Here is a 17,893-nt window from a genome sequence, read left to right on the forward strand (position 1 = left end):
GGGAAAACAATTATACAGCGCGTCAAGAAAGTGAAGAAATTAAAAAGTGGCAACATCGTAGTGTCATCCCTTTCAAATCAATCTAAGAAAAAAGGGATGACAATGATGTTGCCACTTTTTAATTTCTTCACTTTCTTGACGCACTAAAGTATTTTTTAGCATCGTTTTTTTACACAGTCAGGTCTAAGGTCTAGTCAAAGTCTTAAGTAAAAGTCAATACAGTCAAGTCAAGTCAAGTCGGTTGATTCAGTAAAGAAGTAGACGTCTTAAGCTAAGTCCGTCGCCCATGGACACTCGCAGCATCAGAAGAGCTGCAAGTGCGTTGCCGGCCTTTTAAGAGGGAATAGGGTAATAGGGGAGGGTAGGGAAGGGAAGGGATTAGTTGAGGGTAGGGAAGGGAATAGGGTAGGGGTTAGGGGATTGGGCCTCCGGTAAACTCAATCACTCGGCGAAACACAGCGCAAGCGCTGTTTCACGCCGGTTTTCTGTGAGAACGTGGTATTTATCCGGTCGAGCCGGCCCATTCGCGCCGAAGCATGACTCTCCCACGTATAATTTTATGTGCATCCACCCGTATTCTACACATGGACAGGCCGAAACCAGGAGGCCTATAAGTTTTGTCCATTCCCTAATTTTACACCGATTAATATTTAAGAACTTACTGCTATTTTATTTTCGTTCTTTTATCCTGAGGTAAACTAATAGTCCAATCATTTGAATTTATAATAAAACCCAAATACTTGCAAGCATAAGATGGTTGTAAGCAACATTTATCTAAATTTCTAAATTTAGAATAAATCCTAGGGCTTGTAAAAATTCACGACTCGTCTTTACATTTAATTCACAATCTTCGAATGTATTTATCTATTAACAAAATTATATCATCCAAGTAGCAAGAGGATAAAAATCCACAGAACCATAATATAGGCTTTAGTAATTAGTAAAAATATAAGGTGCCGTGCACAGTCCAAATGGTAAAAATTTGAAACTCGTAAATAGTTTAAGTCTTGGAGTCTACTGCAAAACTAATTGACTACTACATGTTATTTTATAATTTTTCGGTCCTTAGTTATTACTTGTTTAATAGCTAAGCTAAGACGACCTGCGTAGCTTACCTCGCTAGTATCGTCCAATCGTCTATCGCTTCCGTGGTTGTCGCTGTCGTTGAGACGACGCGTTCCACGAGCTCCCTTGAGACGCGTGTTGATGTAACCGAACGCAGGTGACGGGTCGACTGGCCTGGGAACTGCCTGCGCTTCCCAGGCGTCGATTTCCAATCTCAAATTGTCTCAAGCCTGTATTTGATTGGTCTTAAATCGGTTCCCGATTTAGTGACTGCTTTAGCTACTTTAAGCGTTTCAGCGAGATTATTTCCAAATAAATACTTGGTAATTTTTGTGTTAGCCAATTGATCTTGGAGCTCTTTTTTAACTGTAGATAATGCAAAATTTCTACGAGCTACGGAATCATTATATTGCACGTCACATAAGACGTGTAGCATCTACAAGTTTTTGTAATAATTCCTGATCGGGTGAATCGCTAGAATTAATAATTTTTGATGTGATCACATGGCTCAAACAAGAAATAACAGTTGCAACACTTTTTTGACGCCATTGTATTGCGCAATCACGTTTCCGTGATATTTCTGAAAATGTGGCCTTCATTTCCGCGTTCATTTCCGGAATTTCGGGTATCAGATATTTTTTTTTAGAAATCCACACATTCCTCTTTTTTTAAATCAGATGTTAAAACGTAATTTAATCTAGTTACCAATTCAGGATTAATTTCCGGTCCATAATTTGTAATAGAATTAGGATCAATGCCCAAAACTTCAAGAAATGCCGGATTCAAATCCGTATTTTGTTTTTCTACAACAGATTGCTCTTGAGCCCCGGAAGTAGATGGAATGGCTAAAGTATCATCGTTAATCGTCTGCTCCAGATTTTCAGTTAAAAATAGAAATGCATTTTTTTTTATTAACTACCCTCAATTTTTCTAATAATCGTAGAGATTAATATGAATGTAATAATTTTAAAATGCGACAAATAGTTCCACAGACTGTTCTGAATGCAAAATAAATGTAATATATCGAATAGTCCTACAGACTACCCTGAGTGCAATAATTTAAAAAATATGCGCTAATAGTCCTGCAGACTACCCTGAATGCATGTTTAGTTAAGGCAGCGAGATAATCCTATATAGACTCCCTGAATAATAATTGCCCTTATTGAGTTACTCTCAATTTGTCAACGCGAAAAATAATCTTACAGAATAATATCAATGTAATAATTTATTAATGCGACAAATAGTCCCATAGACTATTCTGAATGCAAAATAAATGTAATATTGCGCGAATAGTCCTACAGACTACCCTGAGTGCAATAATTAAAAAAATATGCGCGAATAGTCCTGCAGACTACCCTGAATGCATGTTTAGTTAAGGCAGCGAGATAATCCTATATAGACTCCCTGAATTGCCCTTATTGAGTTACCCTCAATCTGTCAACGCGACAAATAATCTTACAGATTATTATGAATGTAATAATTTATTAATGCGAAAAATAGTCCCACAGACTATTCTGAATGCAAAGTAAATGTAATATTGCGCGAATAGTCCTACAGACTACCCTGAGTGCAATCATTTAAAATATGCGCGAATAGTCCTGCAGACTACCCTGAATGCATTTTTATTTAGGGCAGCGAGATAATCCTAAAGACTCCCTGAATTGCCATCGATGAAAATATTATCTGTTTTGTAACCATCCATGTGTCACAGTGTCACTAAAACAAAATGCAAACTTACCGTTAACATCACGTTCACCTGAAGTGGAACTGGATGACGAAGATACATTTGAGGACGAAGAGCGAGATCGCCGAGGTCGCCGTTTTATCTCCTCTTCTAGCCACTTTAACTTTTTAACAATATAATCTAACGACTTCTCGTTTTTGCGTTTAGGCATTTTGAAAATAAAATTAGTATCAAAATAATTTTGTTTTAAAGTTTAGTGCGTTCGTGGCAAGCACAAAGGTGAATGAAGGTTCTAGAGTTGCAGGTAATGGCGGCTCTCGACATAGGCGAACGCGTTGGCCAACGCGTCTGCAGACGCGTTGGCCCAATGTGTAGAACGGGCGTTCGCGCGTTGGCCAACGTCTAAATACCTACGGCCAACGCGCGAACGCCCGTTCTACACATTGGGCCAACGCGTCTGCAGACGCGTTGGCCAACGCGTTCGCCTATGTCGAGAGCCGCCATAACAGGAGAAACGGAAAATCAGAGACAAGAGGCGGGAAAATATCTATATAAATATAAATAGAGACAATCGAAATCCAGAGACAACTTTTTATTTTTTTCTTGACTCTAAAATGATGCTATGACGTGGTAACAAATAGAGGTAAAACTACAGTGTAAAAAGGTATAGGTACTAATATCGAGGACAAACCCCCGAAGCATAAATTTGGAAGTTGGAACCCAATTTTTTTTTGTTCGAAAGTTTCACCCACCTGACCCACCCGAAAAAGATAATCATAAATATTTATAATTATAAATATATATGCGAAGAAAAGATATAAATATTTTTATTTTCCAGCGCTAAATAATATATGAATATGCGTTAGCATTCTTTATAGTTTGTGATATAAATATTTTACAAGTTTAATAATGTCAGCAATAAGCCGAAAGCAGAATAATCTCGTAAGTCGCTTTGCAAAGTACTCCTCTCAAAATTCCTACTTCGATCACTGTTTCCAGGAAATGTTATTGTATTCTATTGTTGTCGCGATCACCGGTGCTTTTATGGGGCTTGAAGAATTAAGAAAATGCTTGTTGGTTTCTGGTCGTAGTTGGGAGTAAAAGCACATAACATAGAACTCAGAAATAATAACTCGTATAATCCAGAAGATTTAAGAAAACATTGCCATTAAATATTTATTTTTCACAATCTTGAAGAGATCACAGAAGGTAGATTAGATAACGATAATAATTATTGTTGTTTCTTATTTTCAGAAAAAAATCAAATCTTTGTGTTACCTTGCTTTGGGTGGTTCTCTATCATATCAATACATCTACTACAAGAAAGATTTTAAAGGTTATTATGCAAACATCCTGCAACCATTAAGTCAATTATTGAACCCAGAATGGGCACATAATATTGGTATTTTCGCTATAAAAAATGGAATATTTCCTGCCTCGAATTATAACGATCCTAAAGTTTTAGTAAGTATTGAATTATTATAATCATTAACTAACTATAACATTTTATAAAAGTAAACTTGTGATATGAAAATGTTATGCATGTTGTTTCATATATTATTTGATATAAATAAGTAAGTAATATTATGTATACCAAAAACAATAATTATTACAGAGAACAAAACTTATGAATTATGAACTTGATAATCCACTGGGTGTAGCAGCAGGGTTTGATAAACAGGGTGATGCTGTTTTGGGTTTAAGAAACATGGGATTTTCTATGATTGAAGTCGGATCTATTACACCCGAACCCCAGCCTGGAAATCCAAAACCAAGAGTATTTAGACTGCCGGAAGACAATGCAGTTATAAACAGATATGGTTTTAATAGTGATGGTCACCAAGAGGTACACAGAAAAATGGAGAGTTTAGATAAAGCACTGCTTCAAAATGGTCTACTAGGAATTAATCTTGGCAAAAACAAAACCTCCAATGATGCTGTTGCTGATTATACTCAGGGAATAAAAAAATTTATTGATGTAGCAGATTATTTTGTCATAAACATTAGCAGGTAAAACTTTTAAAATGTATGAAAGTAATTTAATGGTAGCCCTCTATTATAATTATGTATTTTTCATTAATTGAAACTTTTCACAGCCCAAACACTCCAGGATTGAGGTCATTGCAGAGCAAAGATGAATTAAAGCAGCTTTTAAAACCTGTCAATGAGACATTATCTGTATTGAGCAAAGAAAGAAATAGGAACCCACCTCTTCTATTAAAACTTGCACCTGACCTAACCATTGAGGAGATTAAAGATATTGTTTCAGTCATCACAAGCAAAGGGACAAAAGTAGACGGATTAATTATTTCTAATACAACAATTGATAGGCCTTCCTTACAAAACCAGGTGTTATCCGGTGAAACGGGTGGCCTTAGCGGAAAGCCTTTGACACAAAAATCTACTGAAATGATTAAAACAGTTTATAGCCTTACAAAAGGTATATTTTACAACAAAGAATACAACATTAATATAATATTATGTAACATTAATTAAATAGTAAAACATTTCACTCGTTTCAGGTAAAATTCCTATTATTGGCGTGGGTGGCATATTCACAGGGCAGGATGCCTATGAGAAAATTTTAGCAGGAGCGAGTGCTGTGCAAATATACACAGCTTTGATTTACCATGGGCCTCCTGTTGTAGAGAAAATAAAAGCAGAGTTAGCAGAGTTACTCATACGGGATGGGTACAAAAGTGTTAGTGAAGCTGTTGGTAAAGCCAAATGATTGCAAAGAAAAAACCAGCGAAATAGTCATTGGATAAAGCACATAGTTAATATAGTTTATGGCATTTCTAAGATATTATTTTTCTTAAGCAGCATCTGAAACAAATAAAAAAATTGTTCATAATAATTGTATATTATGCATTTAGATAACAAAAATATTTTACTCAAGTAGCATGTAAAATGTGAATAGTTAAAATTTTAAATTAGATTATTTTAGGTCTTGAATCTTGACGTAAAAGTTTCAATTGTTAAAATCTACCTCATCCTTTCTTAATTAAATTATAGTAAATTTAGATAAATGGAAATATTATAACTTAAATAATATAATATATACCTACTTACTAATTCAATATTAGTTTCTATTTTAAAGTGTTAATATAAAATACTTTATTGTTACATTTATTTTATACATCAGTGTTAATATATTTTTGATAAAAATATTTACCTAGTATTTTGCATTTGGGAAGAAGATTTTGCAAGTACTTCTTGCATTCTTCAAAATTGTTTACTCCAGATAGACCAAATATAACCAATGTTTCAAGATTTTTGAGTTCTTTGATTTCCTTAACTCCTAAGTCTGTGACATTTTGGCATTCTGAGACCTGAACTTGGGAAAGAGAGTCTTTTCCATGAGACAGTCCTTTCATAGCTCTATCATCTATGTATTTATTCTTATGTAGAATAATTTTTCGTAACTTTGTGCATCCACCTAAAAGAAATGTCATATTTTTGAATGGATAAATTAAATTTCAAGAAACTTCTTCATCCATACTAATATGTATTACAAATGTGAAAGTGTGTGTCTGTTACTTCTTCACGCCCAAACCGCTGGACTGATTTGGTATGGAGATACTTTCGAGTCCCAGGAAATGACATAGGATACATTTTATCCCGGAAAAATGTACAGTTCCCACACGATAAACGACTTTTGGCACAACGGAGTTGCGGGTGTCATCTACTTTGGAATAAAGTGCATACTTAAGTGGGCAAATCCATAATGCGATATGCCTGAGTCGGTACCATCTATTTCTGCAATTTTTGGCACTGCGTTTGAATCGGAAGGTAACGCATTATAATCTGAGAGGGTTTTTCCGTCGGCCCATACCACCTTGCCGCCGTTGCGAAGCACCCACTCGGCGCAAGCTCTGTCAGGTCCAACCAATCTGATTCTTTCGGGGTCAGGTTTATTGAACATCATATTGACGTACTCCCAAAAGTATCTCACGGAAGAAACATTTGGCTGAGTAACCCATATTGTCTAGAACAACAAATTATTTTTTATTACGCAACCGCAAAAAAAATATTTTTATAAATGATGCAATAAATTTATACTTTTCCTTGAAGCACCCTTCTGGCTAACATATTGCGAATTTTCCTTGCTTCTTTCTTGTTCTTATGAAGAAACCGCAAAACTAATGCAAATTACCGTACCAACGTAGTTGCAAATTCGAAATGTATTTTATTTTGTAAACAACAAACAATGTCATCAGTCAATAGTCATTGCCAAGTCAGAGTCACCTTTGACGTCAGGGTTTTTTTATAATGGCCGTGTTCGTCGGCGTCATAAACTTATACCCCGCGTTCCAGATGACGTTAGAAACGCTCACGCTCAAGACCGTAGTTTTTCCCGTTCCACTAGCTTGTGAGCGTCAGTGATACAAACTCAAGTGGAACGGATTATGGATTGTTTTGAGCGTTTTGGGAAAAGTTTAAAAAAAGAACTAAGTATATATTTTTTATACATAGGTACATTTAACCGAACTTAGATATTACGATCCTTTTCTTCAAGTCGTAAATAAAAGTAATTTTATTGTTTATAGTTACATTTATTTTACAAATAAAATACATAACATTATATTTGTTTCGTTTTTAGTATTACATTTTTTTTTACTTAAGTACTCATATTTTAACATAGTTAAACTTGTATTATATTTGAGTTTTCACATTGAATCATATTTTAATAACATAACCACATGTACTTTGAATATTGACTATTGTCACAATATACATATAAACTTTAGGTAAGAGTAACCGCTTAATGCTTAGTCAAGTACGAGTAAGTCAACAGGCATAGGAAAGATGAAAATTAGTATTAATTATTATATTTTGTAAGAAATCATTTGACCTTTCATTTAAAACAATTTATTATTTTAAATGAAAGGTCAAATTGTTTTCCAATCAAAATATTTCATTAAATGTTATTTAATTTATTTGATTTAAATATTATTTGTAATGAAATAATATAAAGTTTTTTTGTCTCTACTCTCTCCTGAAAACTTTCCGAACATGGCTTTCGAGATATAGTTACGTTAAAATAAAAAACTAGAACGCCCACTTTGACCCATCTTCGTCAAGGGTCGTTTTGAGCGAAAATGATGACGTCATGAGTGACGTCATAGCCGCGATCAAAACGACCCCGGTCGCCAAAGGGAACGGCAGAAGGGGACGTTTTGAGCGTTTTGGTCAAAATTAACGTCATCTGGAACGCAGCCCATATAGACCAACAAAGAGTGCGAGAGAGAAGAAAATCCTTTATGGAATTATAACAAGATGAAAAGAGAGAGGCAGTGTAATGAAAATTGTAACAATTTTTATTTGACAGGTCGTCAAAAGTCGTCAATCGCTTTTATACCCTTTCGGTATTTGCAATTTATTATTTAAATCGTATGTTATTTTCAACAAATACTATTATATATAACAATAATAACTTGTGCTGTGAGTGATTGCAGTGTAAATCATAGGAATAATCCTGAAAAATATACATTTCACACGTAATTAAAGAGGTTACGTTAACTTACGTTCTTTTCTATAAATAGTAAAAAAAAACTTTGACAATTGACATTATTTTGACATTGACAAATCTCAAATGACACTAACAGTGCACTAGCAAAATATTATGGCCTCAGATGCTATTCTAAATTTTATATTAAATGTTTCCAAGCAATAAATCAAATTATCCTGTACACCTGTAACTAGCGAAAGTTTGTGAATTTGTATAAACGTTTTGCACCACAATGTCTGAATCATATGGTATGTTCCATGCTATGTTGCTAACATTTATACGTTGTTTGTATTATAGAGTTATTATACTACCCACCATAAAGTTAATATACTACCTAGTAAGTATATTATGTTTTGTATACGATTCGGATATTAAATTACATTCCTGTTGCAGAATTTTTATTTAAATTTTTGGTGATTGGCAGTGCTGGGACTGGAAAGTCTAGCCTCCTAAATAATTTCATTGGGAACAAATGTGAGTTGGTACTTTTCTACATATAATACTAATCCAAGTTGTAATGTAGTCTACATTGTTATCATAATGTTTTCCAGTTAAGGAAGACAGATGCCACACAATCGGCGTTGAGTTCGGTTCCAAAATAATAAACATTGGTGGTAAATCTACAAAGTTGCAAATATGGGATACTGCAGGCCAGGAACGCTTCCGTTCCGTTACAAGATCTTACTATCGGGGGGCGGCAGGAGCCCTACTTGTGTACGACATTACATCGCGGGACTCCTTCAACGCCCTCGCGAACTGGTTAAGAGATGCTCGCACTCTAGCCAGCCCAAATATTGTCATTCTCCTGGTTGGCAATAAGAAGGATGTGGAAGAATCAAGAGAGGTCACATTCACAGAAGCAAGTCAATTTGCCCAAGAGAATGGTATGTATTAATTTTTTTACACATAATTTAAATAAAATTTGCATTAGTGTTTAATCACAGTGTTATCAAATTTGTTAATATCCATGTCATATGTCATTGCTTCTCACAGTTATTAAAAATGTTTATTGATCTAGTAACAAAGCTTAAAGGCTTTGTTACTAGATCAATAAACATTTTTCTAGATCAATAGACAGAGCATCTCACAGGTGCACAATAATAGAAAATCACTCACAGATGTATGATAAATAACATTATAGTTACAAACCTTATTCTTGAATCTCTGCATTTTTAATTCCTAAAAACTGTTAATTTCATTGATCCAAACAATCAGAAGATGATTATAACTTCATATTTTTACTATTTTAATACTATTGTACTTACAGAATTAATGTTCTTGGAGACCAGTGCAAAGACTGGGGAAAATGTGGAGGAAGCATTCTTAAGGTGCTCGAAAACAATTTTGGCTAAGATTGAAACTGGGGAACTGGATCCAGAGAGGATTGGCTCTGGAATTCAGTACGGCACGGCGACAGCTAAGAGACTGGCACCTCCAAATAGGCCGGCCAAGTCACGCTCGGACTGTGCCTGTCATGTGTAAAAAGACTTTTCTAGGACTTATGTAAGTAAAATTATCTGTGACATATTGTAAGTGAAAATTAATGTTTCATCGTGTTTAGGAATCTCAATGTTTGACATTTCTATTTTATTTAATGTTATTATTTATTGGCTCTCTTTGTGTTATTAGAGTTGCACTATTAGTTTAAGATTACCCAGTTTATTGTACTGTTGAAACTATTTTGTCTAACACTAATATTTTAGTCCATAAAAAATAAAGAAGTGCACTAAGTTGTGCTATTTTTAACTGCAAGTGTTTTTAAGCCACCCATTATATTATATTATAATAAGGTACTTCATGCAAACATTCCTATCATAAGCATAATATCAGGTTACAGATACATACGTCATGTTCTTCTAATGCCCAGGTCGCACCTGTGTAGTGCTTCGTGCTTAAAATGATACTATTGGACGATCTGCATGTATCGTCTCATAGGCCATAGCACGAAGCTTCGTACGATAGATGCATGTGCGGCCGTGGCATAAAATATAAATGTTACTTAATGGTGGTTTCTAATAGTAGTCCTAAAACCCATAATATAAACAATAAACATTGTATATTTTTTGGCTATTTAATGCTAACCAAATGCACTAACTCAAAAAGATTATATTAAATTGAATAAAATTAAATGCTATTTTTAATTATTCCCAGACATGGTCTCAAATTTATTCCAAGAGACAAATTAATTTTTCAAATAGGGGTGTAGAGTGTAGACAGTAAACGAAATATAATACAAATCATTGGTTTTTGAGAGTTTGTATTATAATATTTAATCTGTAATATCACGTGATCGCAAACAGCCATCACAGAGTGACGTATCACGTCACAATCATCAAAACATACAAAGATTTTTGTTGTTTGGAGGACCGTGACGTCATAGCGATGCGATGATGAACTTTAGCGTTTTAGCCATGAACATAGAAAAAAAGGCGGACCTAGTCTTATTATACACAGCAGTGTGTCTTCAGAGTCGGCCACACCACACACACATTCTTATGCCTGTCAAATGGCCGGACTAGCGTAATAATGTGTGCGTGCGGACCGTGTATGTATGCAGTCAGCCCGACTCTGAAGACACAGTGCTGTTTTATGTGTATAATAAGACTCCGTCCGCCTTTTTTTCTATGTTCATGGTTTTAGCGATATTTCGCTAAAACCATGAACACTATACACAATACATCTGTAAAATAAATATATACCTATCCTAAAAATAGTCTACACCCTTATTCTATGGATCTTATGTTTGGCTTGGTTATATAAGGCTTATGCCTTTATTCACAACAAAATATATTTTACATTTACAAATCAAACTAAATTTTTATTTCATTTTTGCCACATCTCTTCAATCTCTTCTCCAATTCTTGGGTAGGTCATCTTCTCACCGTTTACATTGCCTTCCTTGTTTTCTTTTTCCATTCCTTGGGTACCATTTGGTTAGGTCTTTTGTCTTGTTCGACCTCATTCGACTTTCGCTTCGTTCGACTTTCCCTTGTTCGACCTCATCATAATATGTCCAGTCCAGCGCCATTTAAGGGTTTTGACTTTTTCCATTACATCTGTTACCTTTCGGTTAGTTTCCACCTATCTTTTAGTTTTACGCCTAACATACTTCTTTCCATACTTTGTTGACATTTTATGGATGTTTCCCCATAAAATGTCAACAAAGTGTGTCAACAGTTTATGTATGTTTCTTTCTGTCATAACTCTGTAAGTCAGCACTGGAAATCCTTCCTGCTGACATATGGCTGGTTTACACGTGTTAAGTTGATAAGTATTTAACTAAATTTTAACTTACTTTTAAGTTACTTATTGCATGTAAACACACAAGTTTAGTAGCAAGTAGCAAGTATAAATTAAGTTAAGTACTAAACAAGGAAGCCCTTAGGGCTGGTTTACACGTATTATGTAGATAAGTAGTAACTAAATTTTAACTTAATTTGAAGTGCCTGCCCGAAATGTGTCAAGCCCAACATAAAAGAAAATAGTCAAATTTCTAATTTCCTTGTCTATATAATATAATATCGTTTTTCATTAAGTACCTCTTTTAGAGACCAATATCTTGACCAGCTGTTTGTTACCCTCCTATCGATCTCTTTTGTCATTAAATTCGTGGGTGATATAATGTGGCCGAGATACACATATTCATTAACATATTCAATTGTCTGGCTTGCTACTACTATTGCATCTTTATTTCTGTAGGTCATGACTTTTGTTTTACTTGCATTCATGGACAGCCCAGCTTTTAGGCTTTCAGTAGATAATTCACTGAGCATTTTTTTGTAGTTCTGCAGGAGTTTTTGCAAATAGTACTAAATCATCAGCAAACCTGAGGTGTGTTATGTTTTGTCCATTTATACTGATGCCATTGTTTTCCCAGTCTAATCGTCTAAAAAATTCTTATAGAACAGCCGTGAACAGTTTTGGGGACAAAGGGTCCCCTTGCCTTACTCCCTTATGGATTTTAAATTCTTCGCCTATTCCTTCTAGTTGTATTCTTGCTGTGTTGTCGTTGTAATTTTTTTTACTAGGCTGCGTTTCCACTGACGCGGAGCTGGGCGGAGAGGAGCTTAGCATTGCCCGAATTGACCAATCACTATGCTCGAATTCTCCGCTCCGCCTCAATGGAAACAGCACGAGCGGGGTGGAGCAGAACGTCAGTGGAAACGCGGCCTTATCTTTGTGTATTTTTGTTGTATTCCTTGCTTTTGAAGATGGAAGGGCTTTATAGATGGAAGTGTGAATTAGCGAGTGAAAGTCTTTATTATAGTCACGAAACCGATATAATATGGTTGTCCATATTCGTTGTTTTTCTATTAGTTGCTTTAAAGAATGAATATGATCAACCGTCGAGAAATCGTTACGGAATCCTGCCTGTTCTTTTGGTTGTTGTTCATCTAGGCTTTTGGTTAGGCGGTCTAGAATTATTTTGCTGAAGATTTATAAGTGTTTGTCATTAGACTGATGAGCCTGTAGTTATCGATTTTATTTTTGCCCCCTTTTTGTGGATGAGTATTACAGTTGATTTTGTCCATAAACCAAGCCAAACGCTTGGTTAGATTTGCACTAAAAATCAATGTTAGTACAAATAACTGCCTCAAAGCGTTGTGATGTCGCTTAGAATATTGCAGGCTACTATAAAAAATATTACTGATTATTATGAAATAAAACAACCAATAATATTTTTTTATAGTAGCCATGTAAATGAAACCAGGCAAATCAGTTTTTATATATTTATTATTGAAAATAAGTAACATTGTTAACAGCTCTTACTTAAATGAGCTACACCTCCTATGATATCTAAAACTGGTTTAATTTTAAACATTCTTTGCATTTCATTGTCGTTTTTACATAAATTTTAAAATAATATTAGAAAGCTTCAGGCAATACTATGGTGTCGTGATATGTTTGAAGTAGTTTCAGTACAAATAATTTCTTTAATGCTATCTACCTACAATTCTTCATGGGCCTTTTTGAAAAAGCTTCCAAGTTATATTATCATAATATTATGTTGATCGTATTTCGATTTCATTTCAGAAATTTCAATTTTATATGAATAAAATACTCATGTTACATGGTTTTAAATAAGGGTGGTTTAGAAATTTTGTAAAAAAAATTAAGGCAGAGCTGTGCTCTCGGCGAGTCGCTAAAATAAAAACGGGGAATAAAATTAACTTTACTACACTCAATCAAAATACGACCAAAAAGCGGTTATCGGGCCAGTCAGCATTATATTTGGAATGTAGCATTTAGCTCGCATAATGTGAAACGATCTCCCGCTATTAATATCAAATTTGAGCAATTAAAATATAACACTAGTCACTACACAACAAAATAATATCTTTACTGAATATTGCTATAGTAAAGTTAGCCTGAAGCATTGAGTGCGAGTTACCTTGAAATTTTATAAATTCGTTCTGTATGTGTGGCGAACGGAAATTCAATAAAAAAGGAAAATAAATAACAACTGAAATTGTCATAACTCTATACTTAATTTATAAACAACACATAATGTTATATGCAATACACAACATAATATCCTAACATAAAATGCACCTATTTCAACTAGGAACTATTTTGGTGTGATGGTTAGACTGCGCTACTAGTTACTACTGTCTCAGATTTCACACCCATCACATACCGACATTCATCACTGTATGATTTGAGACGCAATATAAGAATATTTGTTTCTGTATTTACTTGGGTGCTTAGAAGGCGACTTTTGTTTGTGACAACCAGAAACAATTTGTAAACAATTGAATTTTAGTCCTAGCTCTATCACAGTAAAATAATAACTCGCTTACCAAAATCAGAATTCATTCATAAAATTTTATCAACATAAAATTTTTACAATTCAAACAAATATAAATACTAAGCGATTTCATTGATTGCCTAACGTCTAAACTAAATAGGGTATTTTAAGATTTTAATACACTATAATTATTTTTTAATTTTATGAAATATTTTTTTATTTTTAATAGCGTTACAAAAAACATTATCAGTGTTCAAATAATGGAATGATAAATTCAATGAATCTAATGTAAACAATTATTTTTGCAATCCAAGATTAGATTGAGATTCAAACATTTATTGCTACATTCGTATTGTGTGTCGACATCAAAATAATCATTCCACCGTTTATATAAACAACATTTATACAAAGTAATACCTATATAAACAATCTGTTCTAGGAAATATAATATAGGGTTCTCTCGTAATAATTTCTCATATAAAAGTATATCTTTATAATACAATACCATAGATCAAAAACCGTATAAAACTTTATAACTTTTACGTTGATGACAATCTAAATTTCGTTTGTGTTGGGGCTTTTCGGTTGGCCAAATTGAACTTACAAACGGTTAAAAACCACAAAGATTGACACTAAGATCCGTTAAAATAAAAATAAAACAGCAACTGGCGTAATATTATGGCTTGTACAGCTTCAGTCTCGTTAACTTGTTTCGAAACGCTCACTGTCAAATCAGACCCAAAACATTAAGTAGCTTTTACTAAATTTTTTGACTAGACTAATCTAAGGACCTCGTAAGTACACATAATGTTATATTTCGTTAGATTCTTTCGTACCTACATATCTTAGTGTCTATCTTACACCCTGCTATTATAGTATGTAGTCATATTGCATTTTCAAAATAAAGAGATTAATAATTCACGGTAATCGCCCCTTTATTTGGAAGGCGCTAATATTTTCTACACTCATTACTAAAGGGATAGGCTTATCCAACAGAGAGCTAGCGAACAATCTGTTAGCGCAGGTTTTACCTGCTGATTAAAATTTCGTACTAAAATAAATGTCATCGCATCCATGATCTCATATCACACAATTTTGGCTCCAGCCTCCTGTTGGACACGGGCCTTGTAGCGAGAAATATTGATTACGATTCATAAACTAAATTTTCACAATCATCTTTAGCTAGTTTCCCATAACTGCACACTGTGACAGCAGTACTCTCTGCTAAACGGTACTCTCACGAACATAACAGTTATATTTGGTACCGAATCGCCAAAAAGCACGATCAACGCGCCGTAAGTACGAGTAACGTGTAAGTAGTCCAATCGACGGGGCTCGGCCTCGAGTTAGTTGTTTGTGCGACTGGGCCCGGACCGACAATTCGACTTAGGTCTAGACTCTAACTATTATAATACAATATAAACATACTGTACATAGAATGGATGGCAAAGTTCATCGACACTACACTGTGTGGGGGCGCGGGCGGTTAGCAGCGCTCGCGGCACGCTACGGCCGCTACTAGCGCGGCGCCGCGCCCGCTGCCGTCTTCAGACAGCATCAGGTCGAACTGGAAAAGAAAATAGTAATTACTAATTACTAATTAGAAACGGATTATACGAAGTTATCTAAGTACCTATAAATAAATCTTTTTTATTAAAGGCGAGACCGCAGTAAGCGATGCTACGCGGCAGCGACGCGACGCAATACGTCACGGCCAAATATTGTTTGTATGAAATCGTATAAAGTAAGCCACCATACTACATAATATTATAGTAGTAGCAAGCGAATTCCATTGTACACCCCCGCTGGCTGCTTTTTTTTTTTTTTTATTAAAGAAGGCAGGTCACTGTAGCCTTGACGTCACTGCGACCCATGAGGATCTATTGTGACTCCTTCGTACTAGAGTATCATCCCCAACCCAATACTGCTCATAAATTGAACGATATGGTTGGGGTTGGTGCCACGAATTTCCTCTGTGGACGAGTATTCGTGGCGACCAAGGTGCCTGTTCCTGCTCTGTAGTAGAGCAGGGCAGTCGAGGAGAAAGGTGAATAGATGTTTCATTCTCCTCCTCACAGAATCTGCAAGTCGTTATGCTACAAATACCCGCTGGCTGCTACTTGTTTCTTTCGTTATCATATTAAACTATTGCAGGAGGCAAATAAGCCTTTTTGACGGATCATTCCCGTATTTCGGAGTTGGTATGTTAATAAACTTTTCTTCTTATACATTTTATGTAAGTATCTTAAAGTTTTCGAACTAGATAATTCTAGAATGTTTATCAAAACATAAACTTGACACCGTCTGCAGAAGGACGGGCAGAGTCCACACCGCGCCTCAGATCGGATAACCTGTGACATCAGCTATATGGATGGTGTTATGCAATAATTAGAGACAAGTTGAAATTTTATTTGTATTATTGTCATCTTAATCCATACTCTCTTTAAATTATTGTACTTATATCTAAGTACTTATACCTTTTTTGTCTAGTAAAATATTTTTATACTAGACAAAGTATGAATAGAAATAAATGTTTTTGGAATGAAAATAAAAATTCAACAGATAACAGAGTCAGTAGAATTCATACCGAGTGCCCATTGAATACATGGCTTTGACTTATTAGTTATTACAGTTATTACCATATTGGTACTTGAACTACTTGACACAACAAGCGGAACTATCGTCATTGATATTGTTTTGAATATGATAAACGTTTCAAGAATTTTTTAATTATCTATCGTTGTAGTAAACAGGTTTATCGTGTGAACATTGAACCTGTTTGGTGCGGAGTGACATCAGCCGGGGGCTCGTCGTGTTATCGCCCGGATTGCGGCCACTTAATTCGAGTAAATAACCAACGACCCCAAAACAATAATATGTTGCGAGGATCCGGCTGATAACTTCAGAAGATATAAGTAATAATAATAGTCCATTACTATTCGTTTTACTTTTAATGTCAAGAAAGTTAAAGCTCGATAAAGCTAATGTTATTCTTTACAAATTACGTTGTTAATATGATCGCCCATACTGTTTGTTCATGTTTACCTAGATCAAAATGATGACCGAATAACAAAAAGTACAGACAGAAAATTCAATAAAATAAGTCGTAGGACGTAGACCGTAGCGCATTCCGTAGGAAGCAGCTGCCGGCTACTTAAATGCTACGGAGTACGGTGTATTGTAGATATCTACGAATCTACGGTGTCCCGTAGACTCGTAGATTTCTACGGTGTACGGTCCCTAAGTTCTAGTGTAAGAGTTCGTTTCAACCGCAGTTGTATTGCGACGAACGTATTTTAAGGGTAACTCACCACAATGCCGGGGTTTGCGAGCTGCGCGATCTTCTCGCACATGAGGGAGTGGAAGTGCGGGTGGAAGCGGTAGACGGAGCCGTCGATGCCGATGGTGACGCGCGGCTCCGCCATCTTGTTGAGCAGCGTCGCCATGCCGGCCGACACGAGGTGCGCCGCGCGCCGCGACACGCACTCGCACACGTGCCGCACGCCCGCCATGTCCGCCTCCGTCGCGTGCGACAGACCTGAAGAATTACACACATTACAGATATTAATTTAATTTTTTAACCAACTAATTTAATTTTTAAGGCGACGCCTCGATATTTCGGTTGTCATAGCGATATCGATTTTTCTCAGCAATGACTAAAGCTAAGAAATTAAAGTTCATTGTCAGTATTCATCATGTCTTTGTCATTGAATTACCCATAGCCACACGATTGGTCAACTTTTATAACATAGAATAATCAATCAAAAAGACCTCTGTAAAAAATTGGATTCTAATTTTGCCAACAGAGGAGAGTGATTTAAGCTTCCTTTGTACATAGATTTAATTTGCCCATAGCTTATATGAAATATATTTATGGTTTTTA

At 35.3% G+C, this 17,893-nt stretch overlaps 4 protein-coding genes across 8 annotated transcripts in view; 2 read left to right on the forward strand and 2 right to left on the reverse strand.

Moving 5' to 3' along the window:
* The first annotated feature begins 3,568 nt into the window (after positions 1 to 3,568).
* LOC121733815 (dihydroorotate dehydrogenase (quinone), mitochondrial) lies at positions 3,569 to 5,548 on the forward strand. Its single transcript, XM_042124188.1, has 5 exons — positions 3,569 to 3,691; positions 4,004 to 4,213; positions 4,365 to 4,759; positions 4,846 to 5,189; positions 5,272 to 5,548. The coding sequence occupies exons 1-5, from the start codon at positions 3,659 to 3,661 to the stop codon at positions 5,478 to 5,480; spliced, it is 1,191 nt and encodes a 396-aa protein (XP_041980122.1). The 5' UTR covers positions 3,569 to 3,658; the 3' UTR covers positions 5,481 to 5,548.
* LOC121733818 (ATP synthase subunit s, mitochondrial) lies at positions 5,438 to 6,976 on the reverse strand. The gene is made up of 4 exons (XM_042124192.1): positions 6,812 to 6,976; positions 6,458 to 6,737; positions 5,925 to 6,188; positions 5,438 to 5,575 (listed from the first exon to the last, which is right to left on the reverse strand). Exons 1-4 carry the CDS (start codon positions 6,839 to 6,841, stop codon positions 5,565 to 5,567), a joined length of 585 nt encoding a protein of 194 aa, XP_041980126.1. The 5' UTR covers positions 6,842 to 6,976; the 3' UTR covers positions 5,438 to 5,564.
* Positions 6,977 to 8,345: 1,369 nt separating this feature from the next.
* On the forward strand, positions 8,346 to 10,010 carry LOC121733817 (ras-related protein Rab-4B). The gene is made up of 4 exons (XM_042124191.1): positions 8,346 to 8,509; positions 8,655 to 8,735; positions 8,813 to 9,145; positions 9,529 to 10,010. Exons 1-4 carry the CDS (start codon positions 8,494 to 8,496, stop codon positions 9,741 to 9,743), a joined length of 645 nt encoding a protein of 214 aa, XP_041980125.1. The 5' UTR covers positions 8,346 to 8,493; the 3' UTR covers positions 9,744 to 10,010.
* Positions 10,011 to 12,977: 2,967 nt separating this feature from the next.
* Positions 12,978 to 17,893, reverse strand: part of LOC121733501 (hexokinase type 2) — a 44,813-nt gene continuing 39,897 nt past the window's right edge. For all 5 annotated transcript variants that reach the window (XM_042123762.1, XM_042123761.1, XM_042123758.1 and 2 more), the window contains 2 exons: positions 17,322 to 17,548; positions 12,978 to 15,577 (listed from right to left, as the gene is read on the reverse strand). In XM_042123762.1, the coding sequence (XP_041979696.1) occupies positions 15,497 to 15,577; positions 17,322 to 17,548 (308 nt within the window). In that variant the 3' untranslated portion in view covers positions 12,978 to 15,496. The remainder of the gene's footprint in view (positions 15,578 to 17,321; positions 17,549 to 17,893) is intronic.

The sequence above is a fragment of the Aricia agestis genome, chromosome 14 (genome assembly GCF_905147365.1).
Source record: "Aricia agestis chromosome 14, ilAriAges1.1, whole genome shotgun sequence".
Classification (NCBI taxonomy): domain Eukaryota; kingdom Metazoa; phylum Arthropoda; class Insecta; order Lepidoptera; family Lycaenidae; genus Aricia; species Aricia agestis.

What these genes read in the sequence shown, in the direction of transcription:
- LOC121733815 (XM_042124188.1), top strand. Translation starts at nt 3,659, where the DNA reads ATGTCAGCAATAAGCCGAAAGCAGAATAATCTC. An exon ending in ATAACGATCCTAAAGTTTTA is followed by an intron (nt 4,214 to 4,364) that starts GTAAGTATTGAA and finishes TAATTATTACAG; the next exon opens with AGAACAAAACTTATGAATTA. An exon ending in AGTTTATAGCCTTACAAAAG is followed by an intron (nt 5,190 to 5,271) that starts GTATATTTTACA and finishes CACTCGTTTCAG; the next exon opens with GTAAAATTCCTATTATTGGC.
- LOC121733818 (XM_042124192.1), bottom strand. Translation starts at nt 6,841, where the DNA reads ATGTTAGCCAGAAGGGTGCTTCAAGGAAAA. An exon ending in GAAGGGTGCTTCAAGGAAAA is followed by an intron (nt 6,738 to 6,811) that starts GTATAAATTTAT and finishes TTGTTGTTCTAG; the next exon opens with ACAATATGGGTTACTCAGCC. An exon ending in TTATGGATTTGCCCACTTAA is followed by an intron (nt 6,189 to 6,457) that starts GTATGCACTTTA and finishes CATTTCTTTTAG; the next exon opens with GTGGATGCACAAAGTTACGA.
- LOC121733817 (XM_042124191.1), top strand. An exon ending in TAATTTCATTGGGAACAAAT is followed by an intron (nt 8,736 to 8,812) that starts GTGAGTTGGTAC and finishes AATGTTTTCCAG; the next exon opens with TTAAGGAAGACAGATGCCAC. An exon ending in TCAATTTGCCCAAGAGAATG is followed by an intron (nt 9,146 to 9,528) that starts GTATGTATTAAT and finishes TTGTACTTACAG; the next exon opens with AATTAATGTTCTTGGAGACC.